General features: G+C 49.4%; 1 protein-coding gene across 1 annotated transcript in view; it reads left to right on the plus strand.

The window, feature by feature from the left end:
• Positions 1-17,988, plus strand: part of Sned1 (sushi, nidogen and EGF like domains 1) — a 60,865-nt gene that overhangs the window by 15,362 nt on the left and 27,515 nt on the right. The window contains 12 exon segments of the mRNA XM_087905717.1: positions 3,321-3,572; positions 3,574-3,609; positions 6,157-6,297; positions 6,819-6,981; positions 8,960-9,085; positions 9,395-9,508; positions 12,566-12,679; positions 12,814-12,927; positions 15,750-15,875; positions 16,108-16,212; positions 16,342-16,455; positions 16,969-17,085. Coding sequence (XP_087761843.1) covers positions 3,321-3,572; positions 3,574-3,609; positions 6,157-6,297; positions 6,819-6,981; positions 8,960-9,085; positions 9,395-9,508; positions 12,566-12,679; positions 12,814-12,927; positions 15,750-15,875; positions 16,108-16,212; positions 16,342-16,455; positions 16,969-17,085 — 1,522 coding nt within the window.

Here is a 17,988-nt window from a genome sequence, read left to right on the forward strand (position 1 = left end):
CCGCCCACATATTCTTGACCAAACATTTTACCAGACAACATTCTGAAATGCCCCACCGTGGTCACGAAGTAGCCTATTTCCATTTGCCCTCTCATCTACTGAGACCCCATTAGGAGCGTTCGGGTGTAAAGCCATTACATCTGCCTGATGAGTGTGAAGTAATGTTTACCTCTAGTGATTCATTTGCCCCTTATTTGATGATAATACAACCGTGCCAGCTTTCCTTTGGCTAGCATCTGGTTTAGCTTCAAACCAGAACCTTTAATTCATTTTAACGTATTGTGTGGCTGGAAGAGATGTCTTCATCTCTCTCCCTCATGCTATTGGTTCCCTCTGGCTCACAACTGATTCTATCTCTGCCCCTTACTGTTTGTTCTATCTGGTTCATCCTTAATATTTTTCATCATATTTTGAATATTTTAACTGCCCTATCTTATCTCTCTCCATCAAGGATGTTCAGCTCCTGGGGTCTCAACAATTCTCCAGATGGTACAGATACCATGAGTATTAATAGGCCCCGTTATACCTTTACTCCCCATTGGAACAGCTGTGGCCTGAGGGGACCTCAGTTTGATGCCTTTTCCAGTCTGTATGCTTTTTCTGTCTTGAGTTTTAATTTGTAGATTTTCGTCACTAGTTCATTAACTATAGCGTTCCTTTTGGTCATTGTCCACTTGGATTTAAGCTCTAGCTTCTTCCTTCTTTCCTTCTTAAATCTCTGACCTTACATTTCCTGCCACCTTGAAGTTGACCCAACTTCTTTAAGTATGGGTCTATATTTCTCGGTATGCCTTTGTTACTGCTGGTGTGAACTGTCTTCATTTAACTTCTGAGTCTAGGGCTTTATGTTGGCACCGTTGTCTTCTGGTGCGGTGGAGATGTAACTCCACTGTTCTCAAGCTTCCATAGGTCCCAGGAAAAGTCAGCTGTCTGCACATGAGCCCCCCCCCCCCCACTTGTTAGCTCTCTTCTTTCAGAATGGCTTCCTGCAGTTGGTTTCCTACTTTTCTAGCATGGGTTCAGTGGGGCTTTATTTTTTGTTTTCCCAGCTACTTGATCCCTGAGGTTATTGAATGTACAGCTCCATGTCCTTCATTAATTCTGAAAGGTTCTCGCACTGTCTGTCTCCTTTCCTTCTGTCTGGTGTTTGTGTTGGTTCTTTTGTGCCTCTCACCTTTATTCTAATTCCTCCATCTTATCATCCACGTTCTCAAACCAGATAGTTTCTTAACTGACCTGTCTTTTGGTTTCAGTCCACTGCTTTTCTGTAATTGCAGCAAATCGATTTTGAAATCTCGCTACTTTATTATATGTATTTGATTCCTTGTTATATTTAGCTTTGGAAATACCTTCTTATTTTTTTCAGGTTTTTCAAGACAGGGTTTCTCTGTGTAGCTTTGAAGACTGTCCTGGAACTTGCTCTGTAGACCAAGCTAGCCTTGAATTTACAGAGATCTAGCTGCCTCTGCCTCCCAAGTGTTGGGATTAAAGGCGTGTGCCACCACTGCCGAGTTGAAAATACCTTCTTTTATAATTATCATCAAGATTTTTTTTTTATCACAACCATTTTCTCCCAATTTTTATTATAATAAAATATACAGCTTCAGTGTTAGGTATAAACAGTTCAGCAGTGTTAACGTGCATCTAATTGCTGTGTTAACCATTACCCTCTGTTGTGCTCTTCCACAACCTGGGTCTCACAACCTGGACTAGGGACAAGGTATTGAAGAAAGGACAGGCCCACAGGCGCATGTACAGAGAGCTGAGGTCATACGGCTTGGGTTATCTGATGGAGAAGCTGCAGTACCCTGGAAGCTCAGCATGTCTATTATATACAGGGAGCTGAGGTTATTGTATACAGCTGAGCAGGAAGCAGGCTTAGCTCATCTTGGTGGGAGCAGTCTCTGTAGGAAAGCAGTCTTCTGGCTGTACATATCTAGAGGGAGAAAGCTATGGTGGACATTTTCTGCACACATTGTCAACATTTGTACTCAGACCCAAGGAAGCCTTTGCTGTTCCCATGGATCTGAGGCATCAGGGTCCTAGACATGACTGTGTCCATGCCAATAATACACATCCACTCAGGACCTTAATTCCTCCCTATAACCACCACCCATCCAAGCAAATCTTTGTATCTTCCAAAACTGAAACCCTATACTGATTAAGTAACAACTCCCGATTGCCCCCTTCCTTAGCCCATGAAAAATACCAATCTTCCTTCTACCCTCTGTGAGTTTAATGATCTGGAGGCTTTGAATAGATGGAGTTATGCAGTATTTATTTTTATATTTCACTCATCAGGATGCCATTAAATTTCATCCACATTATCGCGTGTCAAGGTGTTTTTCCTTTTAATAATGCCCATTCTTTGCGTGTGCTATATTGTCTTCTTGGCACATTTGTTCATCAGTAGACTTTTGGGTTGCTCCCAGTGTTTAGATATTGCTAATAATGCTGTGATATAAACGATGCCATACAGTGCTAGTACAGATCTCAGAATGAAGCCCAGAGTATGACCACACACCACTGCCTGACATCCTGTGAGGTCAGAGCTAGTCCACCTGACTGCTGTAGCAAAGTATCCTTACACTGTGCAACCTGGAAGCAATAGGAATTAATTAATTAATTAAGTCCAAGGCACTACCAGAATCCATAACTGGTGAGGCCTCTTTCTTGTTCATAGATGGGAGTCTTGCTATGTCTTCACATGGCAGAAGGGACCCTGAGCTTCTTTCCTAAGGGCATTTATCTCATTCACACGGGCTCTACCCTCATTACTGCGCCCTTGACGTAACGATTTTCACACATGGCAGGTAGTATAGCCAAGTCTTAGAGGTGAGAAAACCAGAATGCAGAGAGGCAAGCTAAATTGTCTCAGACTGCATAGCTAGTGAGTTGCAGAGTTGGGACCAAAGCTTCCTGACCATCCTGAGGTTCAAACACACACTGTCCAACTTGACCATCACAGACTTTACAAGCCCTGCTGGCCCCTGAGCCTCCTGTTTACTCTCACACACTTGGCAATGAAAGAATGCTGACCCACCTCCCAAGGCACTGGCTAGAGTACGGCCTGGGTAGCAAGCAGAGCCACTTGTTAGCAGCAGGTCAGAGCCTGGCCCTGAGTACACAACCTGCATGAGAGGATAGAACAGAACCACATGGTTCCATTTCAGGGGTAAGGGGCTGCCAGCCGGCCTGGGATGTCTGCCTGAGCTGGATCACCCTGAAAGGATGCTCGGGGTAGGACAACCGAGATGCCGCTGGGCTGACCACCTTCTGCGGTGCCCAGTCCATACCCGTCCTGGTTTTCTGCCTCACAGGTGAACAATAACGGGATCATCTCCTTCCTGAAGGAGGTTTCTCAGTTCACCCCTGTGGCCTTCCCCATTGCCAAAGACCGCTGTGTGGTAGCAGCCTTCTGGGCGGATGTGGACAACCGGCGTGCCGGCGACGTCTACTACCGGGAGGCCACCGACCCGGCCGTTCTGCGGAGAGCCACAGAGGACATCAGACGGTACTTCCCTGAGCTCCCGGACTTCTCTGCTACCTGGGTTTTTGTTGCCACCTGGTACCCGCGTGACCTTCTTTGGAGGCAGCTCCTCTTCCCCCGTGAGTCCAGGTGGCTGTGTGGCCTGGGAGGGAGGCTGTGTGGTTGGACTCTGGGCTTCAGGTCGTGCCACTTTTTTCTGAGCTCACAGGGCCAGGGTGGAGCAGGACAGAGCCTCGCCCTTCCAGGCCCAGCACAGCAGTTGGCACAAGGGAGCTGTGTAGGTGCTAGGAGGATTGCTGTCGGAATGGCTTAGTTCTTGAACAGTTCCAAGGTGGGGCGGAGGGAGGGAGGGTCTGTTCTTGGCGGGATATTTTTTGTTTGGTTGGTTCTTGTAGGTTTGGTGTGTGTGTGTGTGTGTGTGTGTGTGTGTGTGTGTGTGTGTTAGAGAGAGAGAGAGAGAAAGAGAGAGAGAGAGAGGTGTATTCACGCATGCATCTTCAAGTGTGCATGCCTATGGACAGGCCAGAGGAAGACATTGGGTGTCCTGTTCTGTGTCATTTTCTCCCTTATATTATCTAGACAGGGGCCAGCAGTAAACTTTGGGCTAGGCTAGCAGCCAGCAAAACTCAAGCAATCCCCCTGTCTCCACCACCCCAGCACTGGGCCACACAGGCTTATGTGCGGCCATGTTCCAGTTTGTACTAGTGCTGGATCTTCATTTTCACACGCGTGTTGCGAGCACTTGTACAGCTGAACCACCAGCACAACCCTTGCTGGTGTTTTTTTGTTTGTTTGTGCGTTTTGGAGTAAGGTATCATGTAAACCAGGTTGGCTTCAAACTCACTATGGAGCTTCAATTCCTGACCCTCTCACCTCAGACTCCAGAGTGCTGGGTCTCCAGGTATGTGCCAGGATACCTGACCATTCCATTTCACTCCTTGATGGAGTGGCTGAGCCCTTTGTGTCTTTGGTGAGTGTGGTTGGCTGATGTTGCCCATCTAGATGGGTACTTTCCAGCACTTACTATACATAGGCCTATTCTGGATACTGAGCCACATAGAAAGAGGCCCTGGGATGCAAGTGGCCTTTCAAAGCTGTTTACTCACACAATAAGGGCTTTTGTAAGGGCACCTTCTGGGTGACAGCCCTGGAAAAAATCAACAAGACAAGCCCACACTGTGGGGCTTACACGGGCCCCTAACAAAGACAGCAGGCACTGGGATGTGCTCAGAAGTGCAGTCTGTCCAGGTAGCACCTTCTGGGGAGACTCATCAACACTATGTGAATCTGTGTATCTCATTGCTCTACAGCTCTGACCACTGACCTTTGTGACTGTCACCTTTCCTGCCACCACACAAAGCATTACCATCCGTCTGTTTACTGTCTCTCCTGCCAAATTTTATATAAGAATGATTCCCGCTCAGCTCTCCATTGTTCCCAATGGTTGAAACAACCTTGGACTGTGAGGAGGGCCCCTGTACTACCAGTGCCTTATGCATGGCCGTTCGAGATTCTACTGTGACACGCATCTCCAGAGCAGGCTGCTGCCCTCGCAGGGTCTCCTACAGGCGTCCATTTGGAGGTGTCTGTTTCCTGCACCCCAGATAAGCACTCTGTCATTTTTCTTCTTTGCTAACACTGCAGGCAAATCAAGGAAAGCTTTTTTAAAACTTAGACATCTTTGGCTTCTACAAATGTTAGATTTTTTTCTAGTATCATTGCTAGGGCTGATGTATTTATTCATGCCTCCTGACAATTTCTCTTAATACTTATGGTCTTTTTTTATTGTTCTAAGTTCTTCTGGATATGAAGGGTAGCAGCAGTCTTATCTGCTGCATGTTATGAATACATTTTTTGCTACTGTCTCCAAACATTTTAATATCACAACACTTTTCCCACTCAGAGGCTTTGTCCATAAATGTATTGATCTCTCTTTTGGTCTTTGCCATTAATAAGCATCATAGAAGTACTTCTCTGAGATGCAACATGTATTACCCAGTGTTTTCTTCTAGGAATTCTATGATGTTTGTTTTAAAAACATACTTGAGCCAAGCGCTGGTGGCACACGCCTTTAATCCCTGCACTGGGGGGGGGGAGGGGGGAGGCAGAGGCAGAAGCAGGTGGATCTCTGTGAGTTGGAGGCCAGCCTGGTCTATAAGAGCGAGTTTCAGGATAAGCACCAAAGCTACAGAGAAACCCTGTCACGAAAAAAGAAAAAGAAAAAGAATACTTGATTTGGGATTTGTTTTCATGCATGGTGTGAAGCGAGACAGGCTGCTAGCTTTGCCCATTTTCAGTTTCCTATGTGTCCCAAGATCATTTCTTCACCCCAGTCTGAAATGCCTTCTTGGGGTACACTGCTTAGCGATGTTTGTGGAGTGAAGGTCCATAAACTCTAATAGTAGAAGCTGCTCTCTCTCTCTCCCCTTCTTACCACAGAGATTTTGTGGGTTTGACTAAGGGAGTACTTCAGCCTATACAGAAGCCTGAGCCCCTTGTGGCTGGGGACCACATCTGCTCCAGGTGTTCTGGCCCTGTCCCTTAACATTCGGGTAGGCTGTAGAGATAGACAAAACCACTATGGTCCTACCTTGCTTGGAAAAGAAAGGGCCTTTGATGTGGGGCAGGGAATGCAGCCAGTCACAGCTATCTCCTTCTCCTGGCAGGTGAACACATTCCAAATAGTGCTCATCACCGATGGCCGGTTCTCCTTCACCATCTTCAACTACGAGGCCATCCTGTGGACCACAGGCACACACGCCAGCAGCGGGGGTGATGCTGACGGCTTGGGAGGCATTGCAGCCCAGGTAGGCCAGGCTGGAATTGGCGTCCAGCGTTCAGGGGCCCCTGCTCCTCCAGTCAAGGGACCATAGACAGAAGCGGTAGGCAGACATCCACTGTAGCAGATACCTGCTCCCCTCCATGCAGAGATCAGTCTGTGGCAGCCACGGTGACTCTGTCTCTCAGGCCTCTCAGTGCCCAGAACCACAAGAGCCTCTGGTACCTTTGTCCCCTCCTCCCTGATAAGGGTCTCTGTCCCATCCCTCAAGCCATGCTCCTCCGCTCACCTCTGGTCCCCAACTTTCTCCTGGGGCAACACTTCCATGGGCCTTAGATGAGGCCTAGATGCTGAGTGCGTGAGTGCTGGAAGCTAGGGAGGAAGTCCAGCACCACGTTTGACTGGAGGGACTACTGAAGTCAACATTCCCCAGCATCCACCGTGTCCTCTGCTTACAAGGCCATCCCTCCACCATCCTTGACTTGGCCATCCTGAGAGAGGACTCAGTGACTGTAAGGAGACCTGCCTCCTTCTCTGCCCCGCTCCCAGGCAGGTTTCAACGCAGGTGATGGGCACCGTTACTTCAACATCCCTGGGTCACGCACAGCAGACATGGCTGAGGTGGAGACCACCACCAACGTGGGCGTGCCCGGGCGCTGGGCGTTTAGAATCGATGATGCCCAGGTGCGCGTGGGGGGCTGCGGCCATACAAGTAAGAGGCTCAGGGAGGGGAGGGCTGAGGAACCCTGTGGCAGTAGGGGTGGGACTCAGGGGCTAGAACCCATCCCCCACCTCCCTAAACCCCCATCCACCCACCCCTGCCCCACAGCCCATCCTGTCCCGTGCCTCAGGTGATGGGGTCTTCCGGGAGAGGGCTAGAACAGGGTCCCTGCCCACATCCCACCCGTGCCTCCATCTCAGGGGTGAGGGTGGGGACACAGGGACCTCCATAGGCCTGATGGTAGTGACAAGCCAGAGCATCGTATGGTCCTTCTGGTCTAGTAGGAAAAAACAGTCAGGTGACCCTGGTAGCACAGACTGACCATGCTCCCACTCAGGAACCCCAACTCTACCACCATGTGGTCTCTAGAAGGTACCATACCTAGAAATACCCTGCCCACAATGCAGAGGTATCAAAGCACTGGCTGACTGACCAGTAGATCCCTTCATCACAAACCCCCCTAAATCTGAGCTGAAGACATGCGTCTGCTGGAACCCACCCCACACACTTGTTGGTCATGTGGATGAGGCCACAGAACAGGGTGCTTTTCCTTGGCATTGAGTCCCCTGAAGAGAACTCAACTGGGAAATTACACAGAGCAGCCACAGGTCAGGGGGACCGTGGGGTGAAGGGGAGACGAGGATCAGTGTACTCAGGACATGTAGGGCTGGGGAGGGGGAAGTTGCACACACTTGACATGCGGGGTACATAGCAGGCCAGCCTGGGAAGCCGAAGCTGAATTCCATGCCATCCCAGTCCCAGAGCAGCAAGTGGAACACTTAAGAGGGCAGAACCCCAGAGCAGCCCCAGCCCTGCTCCTGGCCAGCAGTCAGCTCTGATACGAGGACCCTGGCCAGTGGCATCTCAAGTGGTCCTGTAGGTGCTGCTTGCAGTGGGGGCTGGGAAATCAGGTCTCCTGCCAAAGGCCGGAGTATTAGGTTCTGGCTGAGGAGCAAGGGGCACAGATGGGCAGACCATATTTTTCAAGCTGCTACAGCTCAGCTGGAGGGGGACTCTCTGAAGAGCATCCCACCAGGCTCTTCCGGATGCCCCCCATTGCAGAGCACCGCCCCCAGGTCTATGTGATAAGACGGAACAAGAACAACAGGAACAGGGACGTAGCTATCCTGCAAGCCCGGGGGCAATTGTGCGATGTTATAGAAACATGAGAGTGCTCAGAAGGGAGGGCAAACAGTACCTTAGAGGTGGCACCTGGTGTCTGGAAGTCTGACTCCTAAGCAAACCCAGCTTCTGGCCATGGCTGCAAAGAGCAGCCAAATTTCAAGTAGACCAGGTGAGCACAGGGCTGCTAAATGATCCCAGTTGACAGAAAGGTCAGCTCCCTGATCAGAAGACACCACAGTCTGGAGAGTGTGGGGGACCACTAATCCTCCCTAGAGTCCTCCTCCTAGCAATAGGCAATTGGAGTCCTTGAGACTTTTTCATCTCCTGCCTATTTGTGATTCCACTTATTTCAGGAGCCCAGCCAGAAATTACAGAATGGAGTTTGGGGGTTGCTGTGGTCCCAGGGGAACCCCGGGAGGCCTTCCTAAGAGCCCATGCTGTGAGAAGCACTGGCTGTGCCAGCTTCTCATTTTATACATGTAGGGACCAGGATGGCTGAGAAGTGGCCGTGGTAGAAGTAAGAAGGATTAGAGAGATAAGAGGAGTTGTGGGTACAGGTGATTCTGGGGGTGTCTGTCTCCACAGGAAGCTAGAGTCAGAGCCTAGGACAGTAAGCCTAGAACAATCAGCAAGAGACCCTGGCAAGAGTCCCTGCAGGCAAAGTGGGGTCCAGCTCAAAGACCCAGAAACCGAACACAAAGATGCACTGTCACCAATGTGGTGGTCACTAAACTGATCCCTTGGTGGAGGGAAGGGAGATGTAGCCATTGCAGGTGGCTGTGGCTCTCCTGCCCACATTCTTGATGCAGTGGCATGAGGCTTGGGCTCCTTCCTGTGTCCGCAGCCTCTGTGTGTCTGGCCCTGCGTCCGTGCCTCAATGGCGGCAAGTGCATCGATGACTGCGTCACAGGCAACCCCTCCTACACCTGCTCTTGCCTCGCGGGCTTCACAGGGCGGAGATGCCACCTGGGTGAGTCACTGGCACCCAGGTGGGGACAAGGTGCCCACTGATTGCCCTGCACGCTATCACTCCCCCACCCACTGGTCATATGCCAGGCTCAGGGGGATACTGACGGTAGTTTGGAGGGCTAAGGTGCTCATGATGGGGAAACTGATGGAGCTATGGCTGTGTGGCAGCGAGTACTGCTGCTCCTAGCCACTCTGACAAGTTAAGGCCTGTCTGGGTTCGGGGCTTAGTCTGTCCTCCACCCCTACCCAAAGCCCTGGCAATTCCTTCACAGTTTCCTCTACTGAGGCCCCAGCCTGCTCCATGTTTCAGATGTAAACGAGTGTGCCTCCCACCCATGCCAAAATGGTGGGACCTGCACCCACGGTGTCAACAGCTTCAGCTGCCAGTGCCCCGTCGGCTTCAAGGGACTCACCTGTGAATCAGGTAAGAAGGCACCGACCCTGCTAGCTGCAAGACACAAGGCACGCAGCTAGGGAAGAGTGAGACTGAGGACCGCAGAAGGACTTGGCACCAGCGTGGGCAGCCTAGAAAGTTCTGTCATAAGGGAGTGCAGGAGCCCGATGTCTTCTGGTGTGGGCAGGAGCAAATATGGGTGAGTGTAGCAAACACAGACTTTCTGGACCGGATGTTTCAGAATAGATGAGAGCCCAGGTCCTGCACTGGCCAGGGTCAGAGTCAGGAGTCTTCTGGGAGTGAGAAGGTGGAGGATTTCTGGGATGAGGTGGGGAGGGGCAAGGCACATGCTCACAGAGCACAGACTTTCTGCCACACTGGCCCTGAAGTAACTGCTGGGAAGGTGCAGGGTGGGGTCCTGCTGCTTTTCCACTGCTGCTTTCCGACCATTGGAGCCCTTTGTGTTCACAGTTCCAGCTCATCTGAAGCATCCCCCAATAGATTCAGGTTCCAGGTTCCTACTGTCCACTGGTACCGTCTGAGGCTCTCCTCCTTGCCCTGCACTGTCCCAGAAAGTGGACATTCTAGTCTCCAGCATCACCATGTGGTCTACTCCAAGGCAGCCCCTGAATGTCAAACACTGTGACCACCACACCCGACCCAGCTCAGCCAAACAAGCACCCCTTTCCACCCCCATAGTATCCTACATAGTTGAGCCACCATTATAAAATACTACTACAGCGTTGCAATTAGGATTCTTAGACTCTTTCTATGCACCAACCTTTTCCTAAAGAAATTTTTATGCAATCCCAGGTACATAGGTACACAAAATCATTATATAAATCAAATATTTACTGATGATAAATCATATTGAAATTTATCTGTAAACTACCGAATATACATATAATTTTCACTACTGATTAAAGATGAAAGCAGCCAGGAATGGTGGTGAGTTCCTTTAAAGTCAGAACTTAGGAAGCAGAGACAAGTAGATCTTTATAAGTTTGAGGTTAGCCTGGTCTACATGGAGGGTTCCAGGTCAGCCAAGGCTACATGGTGAGACCATTTCTCAAATAATAAGGAGAGAAAAAAAATGTGCCATCAAATTTGAATACTAACAAGGTATATGTGCCTATTTATTTACGTAAAAAATTGAATTGTGGCTGTGTATTTGATAATGAAGGGCATCTTCAGTAGTTCAGAGCTGATGAATATTTTGATTTTATAATTATCGATGACAAGAATACTGCTTCACATAAATGTATAGTACAAAATGACAGAAGTATGCTTAACGCCATCAGAAATACTGAAAACAGCCCTGGTCCCAGCCAAAATCCATGGTGTTTGGGAGATGGCTCAGCAAAGCACTTGCCACTCAAGCGTGAGAACTTGAAATGGATTCCTGCAGCCCATCTTCAAGATCCAGGTGCTGTAGTAGGTACTTGGAACCATCCAGAGACAAATAAGATGCCCCCTAGAGCTTACTGACCAGCCATCCTACCCTAAATTGGCAACGTCCAAGCCTGTCTCAAAAAACAAGGCAAACAGTGCCTAAAGGATGGCACCAGAGATTAACGTCTGGTCACCACTCACATGCAAGTGCACACACGTGTATGTATGTATGCATACACACACAAATTAATTCAACTGGGTTTTTTGTTTGTTTGTTTTTGAGTTGACTCCGGTAAAACAGCAGTTTTAAAACTCAAACTCTCAGGCCAGGCATGGTGATTCAGGCCTTTAATCCCAGCAAAAGGGAGGCAGAGGCAGGCAGATCTCTGTGAGTTCAAGGCCAGACTGTTCTACGTAGTGAGTTCTAGGACACCCAGGGCTCTGTAGACAAACCCTGTCTCAAAAAAAAAAAAAAAAGTCAAGTTCCCTCTAAGATCCCACAATTTAAAGCTAATACTAATTTGATACTTCCGTGCTGAGGAAGGATAGTAGGTAAGCACCGAAAGCCTTTGCTTACATAAGACATGATATTTGCACTAGAAGAAAAGTGTGGTTGGTGAGCGTGGTTTCAGGCAGGGTTGGTCACTGGTCTTGCCCTACACGATGGCATGTGGAGTGTGGAGTGTTCACACTGTGTTCAGCATTAAGGCAGCCCTGAAGCTGAGAGTCAACACAGTGCACACTGCCAAAACCACCTCACATCCAGGATGCATTTCACTTTGAACTTTTAGTTATGCAGTCAGAAGTACTTTGCTGTTGCAAATTTTTCACAATATCCGATTTCAGTTATGCAGCCACATATGGGATTGGCAATGCACAGTTAAGAACGTAGGATTCAGATCATGTGTGTTCAAATAGCTTCCATCTCAATACCTCAGTCTAGAAAAACAAGCCGATCAAGATTCATGGTCACAAGAAGCTAAGTGCTAATTTCAGGGTACACACACACACACACACACACACACAACACACACGAAGGAACGAGTTTGTGAAAGAAATGAAAAGGAAATGTGATTTTTCAGTGCAAAGATGGGAAGAGGGGTTTGCAGTGAACACTCAGCTGTCCACTGTGGACAAGGCTACATTGTTCCAGCCCAAACCAGAGCCTGGTTGGTCGGAACACATTCTGGGCTAAAGAGTTTTTCCTCAAGCAGGGACTAGACCCTACTTGCCCTCCCTGCGCCAGCAGAGCTAGGTGTTGGAGCTACTGTGCAGACCCAGATGGCCTACTGCTCTGTCCACCTGCCAAAGCCCAGGGAGACCCGAAGGGTTGCTACCATGCTGTCCAGGGAAGGACTCAGCCCCAGTTCCGTAGGCACTGAGACAGGCTGGAAGCCCCAGGTTCCAGTAGCACTCTGGATGGATGGTAGAAGCTGGTTCCATTCTCCCTACATCCTGTCCAGCATCCGTGCCCCTCCTCCGTTCCAGGTTTGCTGAACGAGAACCAATTCATATAGAGCTTTGGGTACCCTTGGAACTGCCCTAGCCAGGCCTCCTCCCAGCCTGTCTCACCCTCCAGAAACAACCAGGATCCCTCTCATTGAGCCTAGAGCTGTCAAGGGTGAAGCTCAGTGCCTGTCCTCAGGGACTTCTTCTCATCAGGCCTCCAATGCCCTGTCTACTCCTCATTTGTAGCCCAGTCTCCCTGTGACAACAAAGTGTGTCAAAATGGCGGCCAGTGCCAGGCAGAGAGCAGCTCTGCAACATGTGTGTGCCAGGCTGGGTACACTGGGGCCACCTGTGAGACAGGTGAGTGACCTACACACAGGATGGGAGGTGGGGGACTATGGGTGGCAGGGAGTGCCTGGGAGGGCTCCCTTCTGGCCAGGTTCAGTTTGGTCACAGTCTGGCTTAAGCTAACCCTGTATCTTTACTGCCCCAAGATGTGGATGAATGCAGCTCTGACCCATGCCTGAATGGAGGATCATGTGTTGACCTGGTTGGAAACTACAGTTGTGTCTGTGTGGAGCCCTTCGAGGGACCTCGATGTGAGACAGGTAGCTGCCACATAGTCCTCCACCATGACTGCAGCTTGTGCAGTGGCTGTCATTTTAGCCACTCCTGGTTCCTTCCTCCCTTCCTGCCCCTCTTCTCAGCAGTCACCAAACGGAGAGAGCAGGGGGCAGCTAGGTTGGGCAGGCCTTTTCCTCCCTGGGCATTGGTCTCCATCTAGAACACAAAGGAGCAGATGACACCATTCTCAAGTCCGTGTTTTCAACTCAGAGGATTCTATGCTCTTTAGTGCCGTCCCTTTCCTGGCACACAGGGGAAAGAGCTGTGGGGAGCAGACAGAAAACTGGCCTTTGACACATGGGACCAAGTATGCTCTTTCCTACCCTACCTCATATTTTAAATGTTGGCTGTGCCTTGGTAGATCGATGACAAAGCCAGCTAGAGATTGCAAAGCATGGTGTAAAAACAAGATAAAAGGCCAGGCGGTGGTGGCGCTCTCCTTTAATCCCAGCACCCAGGGAGGCAGAGGCAGACAGATCTCTGTGAGTTCAAGGCCAGACTGGTCTATAAGAGTAAGTTCCTGGGCAGCTGGACAGCTAGGGCTGTTACACAGAGAAACCCTACTCAAATAAAAACAAAACAAACGGCAGTGTCAAATAGAGCTCAATAAAAATAAACAAACAAACAAACAAACAAATAAATAAATAAGATAAAACTGCAGTGTCTAACTCCGCAGAGCCTGGCTAAATTTAGGGTTCACAGTTTACTCACAAGGAAGACCTAGATGGATAGATACTGTCAGATGCCAGAGCAAGAGGACAGGGCAGGCCCTGGTGAAAACAAACAAACGAACAAATAAACAACAACCAGATTATCTAATCTGCTGCTAGTTAGCTGCCCAGGAAATTCCTCTTTCACAATCAACAGCTAGAAACCCAGACAAAATCTATAAAATTGCTGTCTTCAGCCATTAGACCAGACTGCACAGAGTTATCAACCCTAGAGAAGGGTCCAGAACAAGCCCTATCCTTGCCCCCCAGATCCTGCTTGGGGTATTCCAGGCCATCGTGTGGCCCAAGTGACCAGTCCCTCTGACTTGAGGAGGAAAGTCCAATGCAACAGCAGCTAAAATGGGGAGGTGGGGAAGCAGAGCAGCTGGAGTTCTGGTGGAAGGGAGGATCCTGGCAGCAGGAGGCCCCCCTGTTTTGACTTGGCAGATCTGGGTCAGGGATTTTACCAGGCTGGGAAAGAACCACTGGAAATCAGGGAACCCAGCAGCTCCTCAGCTCAACAGGGCTGGGGAGAAATCCAAGGAGCTGTGGAGCTCAGAGAGCCCACACCCTGGGCCAGGGTGGAGCAGAGCCTCTCTTGAGCAGGAGCTACTTTGGAAGAGAGGAAGAAGTTGCTAGAGGACTATACTGGCCTGGGCCTGCTCCCAATAAACCTTAGAAAAAAAATGCAAAAGGACCAACAAACCCCAAGCCTTAATTGTGTGCAGAATAAAATCCTACAGACTTACCACAGAATAACAGGAATCTGACAGAAACCAACACCTAAAAATTACCTCATTGAAGTCATTAGGTATGAATTCAAAGAAGTAAAATAATCTACAGAGAGATGAAAGAATTACTAGGTACAAATAATCAACTAATAAAAATAGGATTCATAGTCTCAAGACTGTTAAGGCAGGAAACATAACGAGAAGAGGGAGATATGTTTAGCATTCCTAGCAGAGAAAACTGTGTCTGAATTTCTAGAGTCCAACCGGTAGTGGTGACAGCTGGTGAGACATTGAACAACAACGACAACAACAACGAAAAAAAAAACAACAATGTGCTAAGAGAGAAAATAGAAACAACAGACAAGGCAGAGAGTAAGACTGGAAGAAATAACTGAGCACCAGGGGTTGTAAAATAACGTGAACATCTGGCATGAGAATCTGAAGTCTGAGAAGGAGATGAGGGAGGGAGTTACACAAACAGAAGTCGTAGCCAAACATTTCCCAAATTTGATAAAAATTGTATCCCACGTTTTCAAGAAATGCACGTGAGTCTACAGAGTCACACTACGACCAATCTTCTGGACGTTAGAGATAAAGAACTCATCTTCAAAGCCGCTGAGGGGGGCAGTGGACGGAGCTGAAGAGATGGCTCAGGAGTTAGGGGCTCTTGTTGGTCTTCTAGTGGACCTGAGTTCCATTCCCAGCATCCATGGGGCTAACAACCACCTACATCTCCAGTTCCAGAGACTCTGAAACCCACCTCTGGCCTCTAGCACCTGAACAAATGTGACATACATGTAATCATAAATAATAGTAAACCATTTTCTAAAATGTAAGTCAGCAGAAGGAAAGACCGTTTCACATCTAGAGAAGCATGAGCAACAGCAGATGCTCACTAGGAGCCAGGCAAGCCCAGCATCACCAGCCTAGTGCTACAGAACTACATTCCAGAACCGAGGAGAGATGAAGACCTGCTTGCAGAAGCATTCAACAGCATACCTTTCTCCTGAAAAGTGTTAAAGAAGCCAGGTGGAGGTGGCACACACCTTTATCCCAGCCAGATCTCTGGGTTAGAGGCCAGTCTTGTTTACAGAGCGAGTTCCAGGACAGTTAGGACTACACAGAGAAATCCTGTCTCAAAACAAAACAAAACAAAACAAAAACAAAAAAAGGGAGAAAGAATGTTAAAGGAAATTCTTTAGACAGAAGAAAATTATCTAAGACAAAAACATAGATCTACTCAGAAGAATAAAATGTGAGACGCCCAATGGGGAACTCACAGGGAGGCCAGGTTCTCCTCCATATCCAGCAGCCATGGCTGCTCTTGCCCCAGCAATTCTCTATTAATCACTGTCTTTCTCGCAGGAAGCTACCCGGTGCCTTCCCCCTGCCTCTCCAACCCCTGCCAGAACGGGGGCACCTGTGTGGATGCGGATCCAGGATACGTGTGCGAGTGTCCTGAAGGCTTCATGGGCTTGGACTGCACAGAGAGTATGTTGGGGCTGCCAGGGCTGTGTCCCAGGGCTGGGGCAAGAGAAGGGGGTGGGCTGCCTATGGCAACATCCTCCCTTGGGTTATACACGAAGGAAACTCTACGAGGAAAAAAAAATGTGTGAGTGTGCTCAGTTGTTTTGTTTTTGGGGGGAGCGGGGGTCATAGGATTGGCCAGGGTTAACAGAGGGAGGCTTTTGCCCATGGAAGCTTCTCTCTTGTCCCCACGCAGGGATCCCCAATGACTGCGAGTGCCGGAACGGAGGCAGATGCCTGGGTGCCAACACCACCCTCTGCCAGTGTCCTCCGGGCTTCTTCGGGCTCCTTTGTGAATTTGGTAGGTTTTCTGCCCGATCCCTGGATATCATTAGCAGGGTCACTGGGTCTTGGGAGGTGGGCACCTTCATCAAGAAAACAAGGTCCCCGGGAAGATGAGTGGGCACTGACGGAGCTTCTTCCTTCGCAGAAGTCACAGCCACACCCTGCAACATGAACACGCAGTGTCCAGACGGAGGCTACTGCATGGAGTACGGCGGGAGCTACCTATGCGTCTGCCACACAGATCACAACATCAGCCACTGTGAGTGGCTAGGGGCAGGCCACCAGGGATCCTGGACAGTGGTCTAGCAGGAGAAGGTGCAGGTGATGCCACAGAGCCAGGGTTAACAGAGATGACAACAGCTTCACTTGCATTGGTTGCAGGGGTATCCTTCAGTCCCCGAGGGAAAACATTTTGACAATGATACAGCACCACAAACTACCTTCCCTTAGTCCTTAATGCATACAATTTTGTGTGACCGATGCATTTACTACCGTTAGTGTAAAGGTACTGATCGGTTAAGTGGTGTGTAATTATACAGATCTGACAGTGCTACAGGTCAGAGATACCTTGTTGGAGAGGAAGCTTGAATGTTGCTAAAATCAAAAAGCAGGAGAAACTCCGGGGGAGGAGGGGTGAGGCCTTAGGGCTAAGGTGAGCTATACAGATGCACGCAGAGTGTATTTTTAAGAGGCCTTGGTTTCCGCCAGAAGGGCCCGCAAGGTGACCCTGGCAGGCCCGTGCTCCAGTACAGCATTTTCCCTCTTCCCCCAGCTCTGCCGTCACCCTGCGACTCAGACCCTTGCTTTAATGGAGGCTCCTGTGATGCCCACGACGACTCCTATACATGCGAGTGCCCTCGTGGATTCCACGGCAGGCACTGCGAGAAAGGTGACGTGTACGCGGGACAGGGAGGGAAGTGGGGTGAGAGATGGGGCGGGGCGTGCTCTGGAGCGCAGCTGGGGGCGGGGCAGGCCCCGGTCCTGTCTCCGCGGTCAGCACCACGGAGAGCTCCCAGCCCGCAAGCCCACAGCTGTTTGTGCGCCATCTCTCTCATCTCTTCTTCCCTTAGGTACTTTGCTCTGTGGAGTTCTTTGCTCCATCTAGGGCAGCATGTGCCTCGCCATCTTTGACAGTTAACTTTTTCGTCACTTTTGTCACAGCACTTCGTCACTGGTTTGCATGCCTCAAGAGGCTTCATTTTTCCCTCAGCATTTTTCCAAATAGATTTTAGAATAATTATAGTGAACTTAAATTTTTTTCCATTCTGATTTTCTTAAATTTAGCTTAACATAGAGGATGCAGACATTTTACATATATCCACTTAGAATTTAAGCGTTCTTCCATAATGCATTGCAGGTGTTGCCATCTTCACCAGTGCCACGCAGGATTATCCCTTCCGTGCAATAACCCGCGGTGACTCCCACTCTCACAAACCAAGCATCTCAGACATCCCCTTGACTGAAGGCCTTTGTAACCTGACTCAGGGCTATGGGCATCCCACAGCCTGACTATTCAGGAGGGCCAAGACCATAGTGGATATATAAGGAGCCTCCCATATCACCTCTCCTTCTGTGTGTCACGGGTGTCTGAGATCTTCGCAACTGCCTCTGTCCCTGAAGCAGCAGAGAGGTCTGCTAAAGAGAAAGCCTTCTGCATGGCTACCCCTGAAACCCCATCTGCTCTGAGGGAGACCTGTGCATTTGCTAAGGTGGTATAGGAATGATGAGACAGAGACACTTGTCCCTGTAAGCCTAGCCTGGAGAGGGCGTGATCTCTGGGAAGGATATCCCA

The sequence above is a fragment of the Myodes glareolus genome, chromosome 1 (genome assembly GCF_982192425.1).
Source record: "Myodes glareolus chromosome 1, mMyoGla1.1, whole genome shotgun sequence".
In the NCBI taxonomy this organism is placed as follows: Eukaryota; Metazoa; Chordata; class Mammalia; order Rodentia; family Cricetidae; genus Myodes; species Myodes glareolus.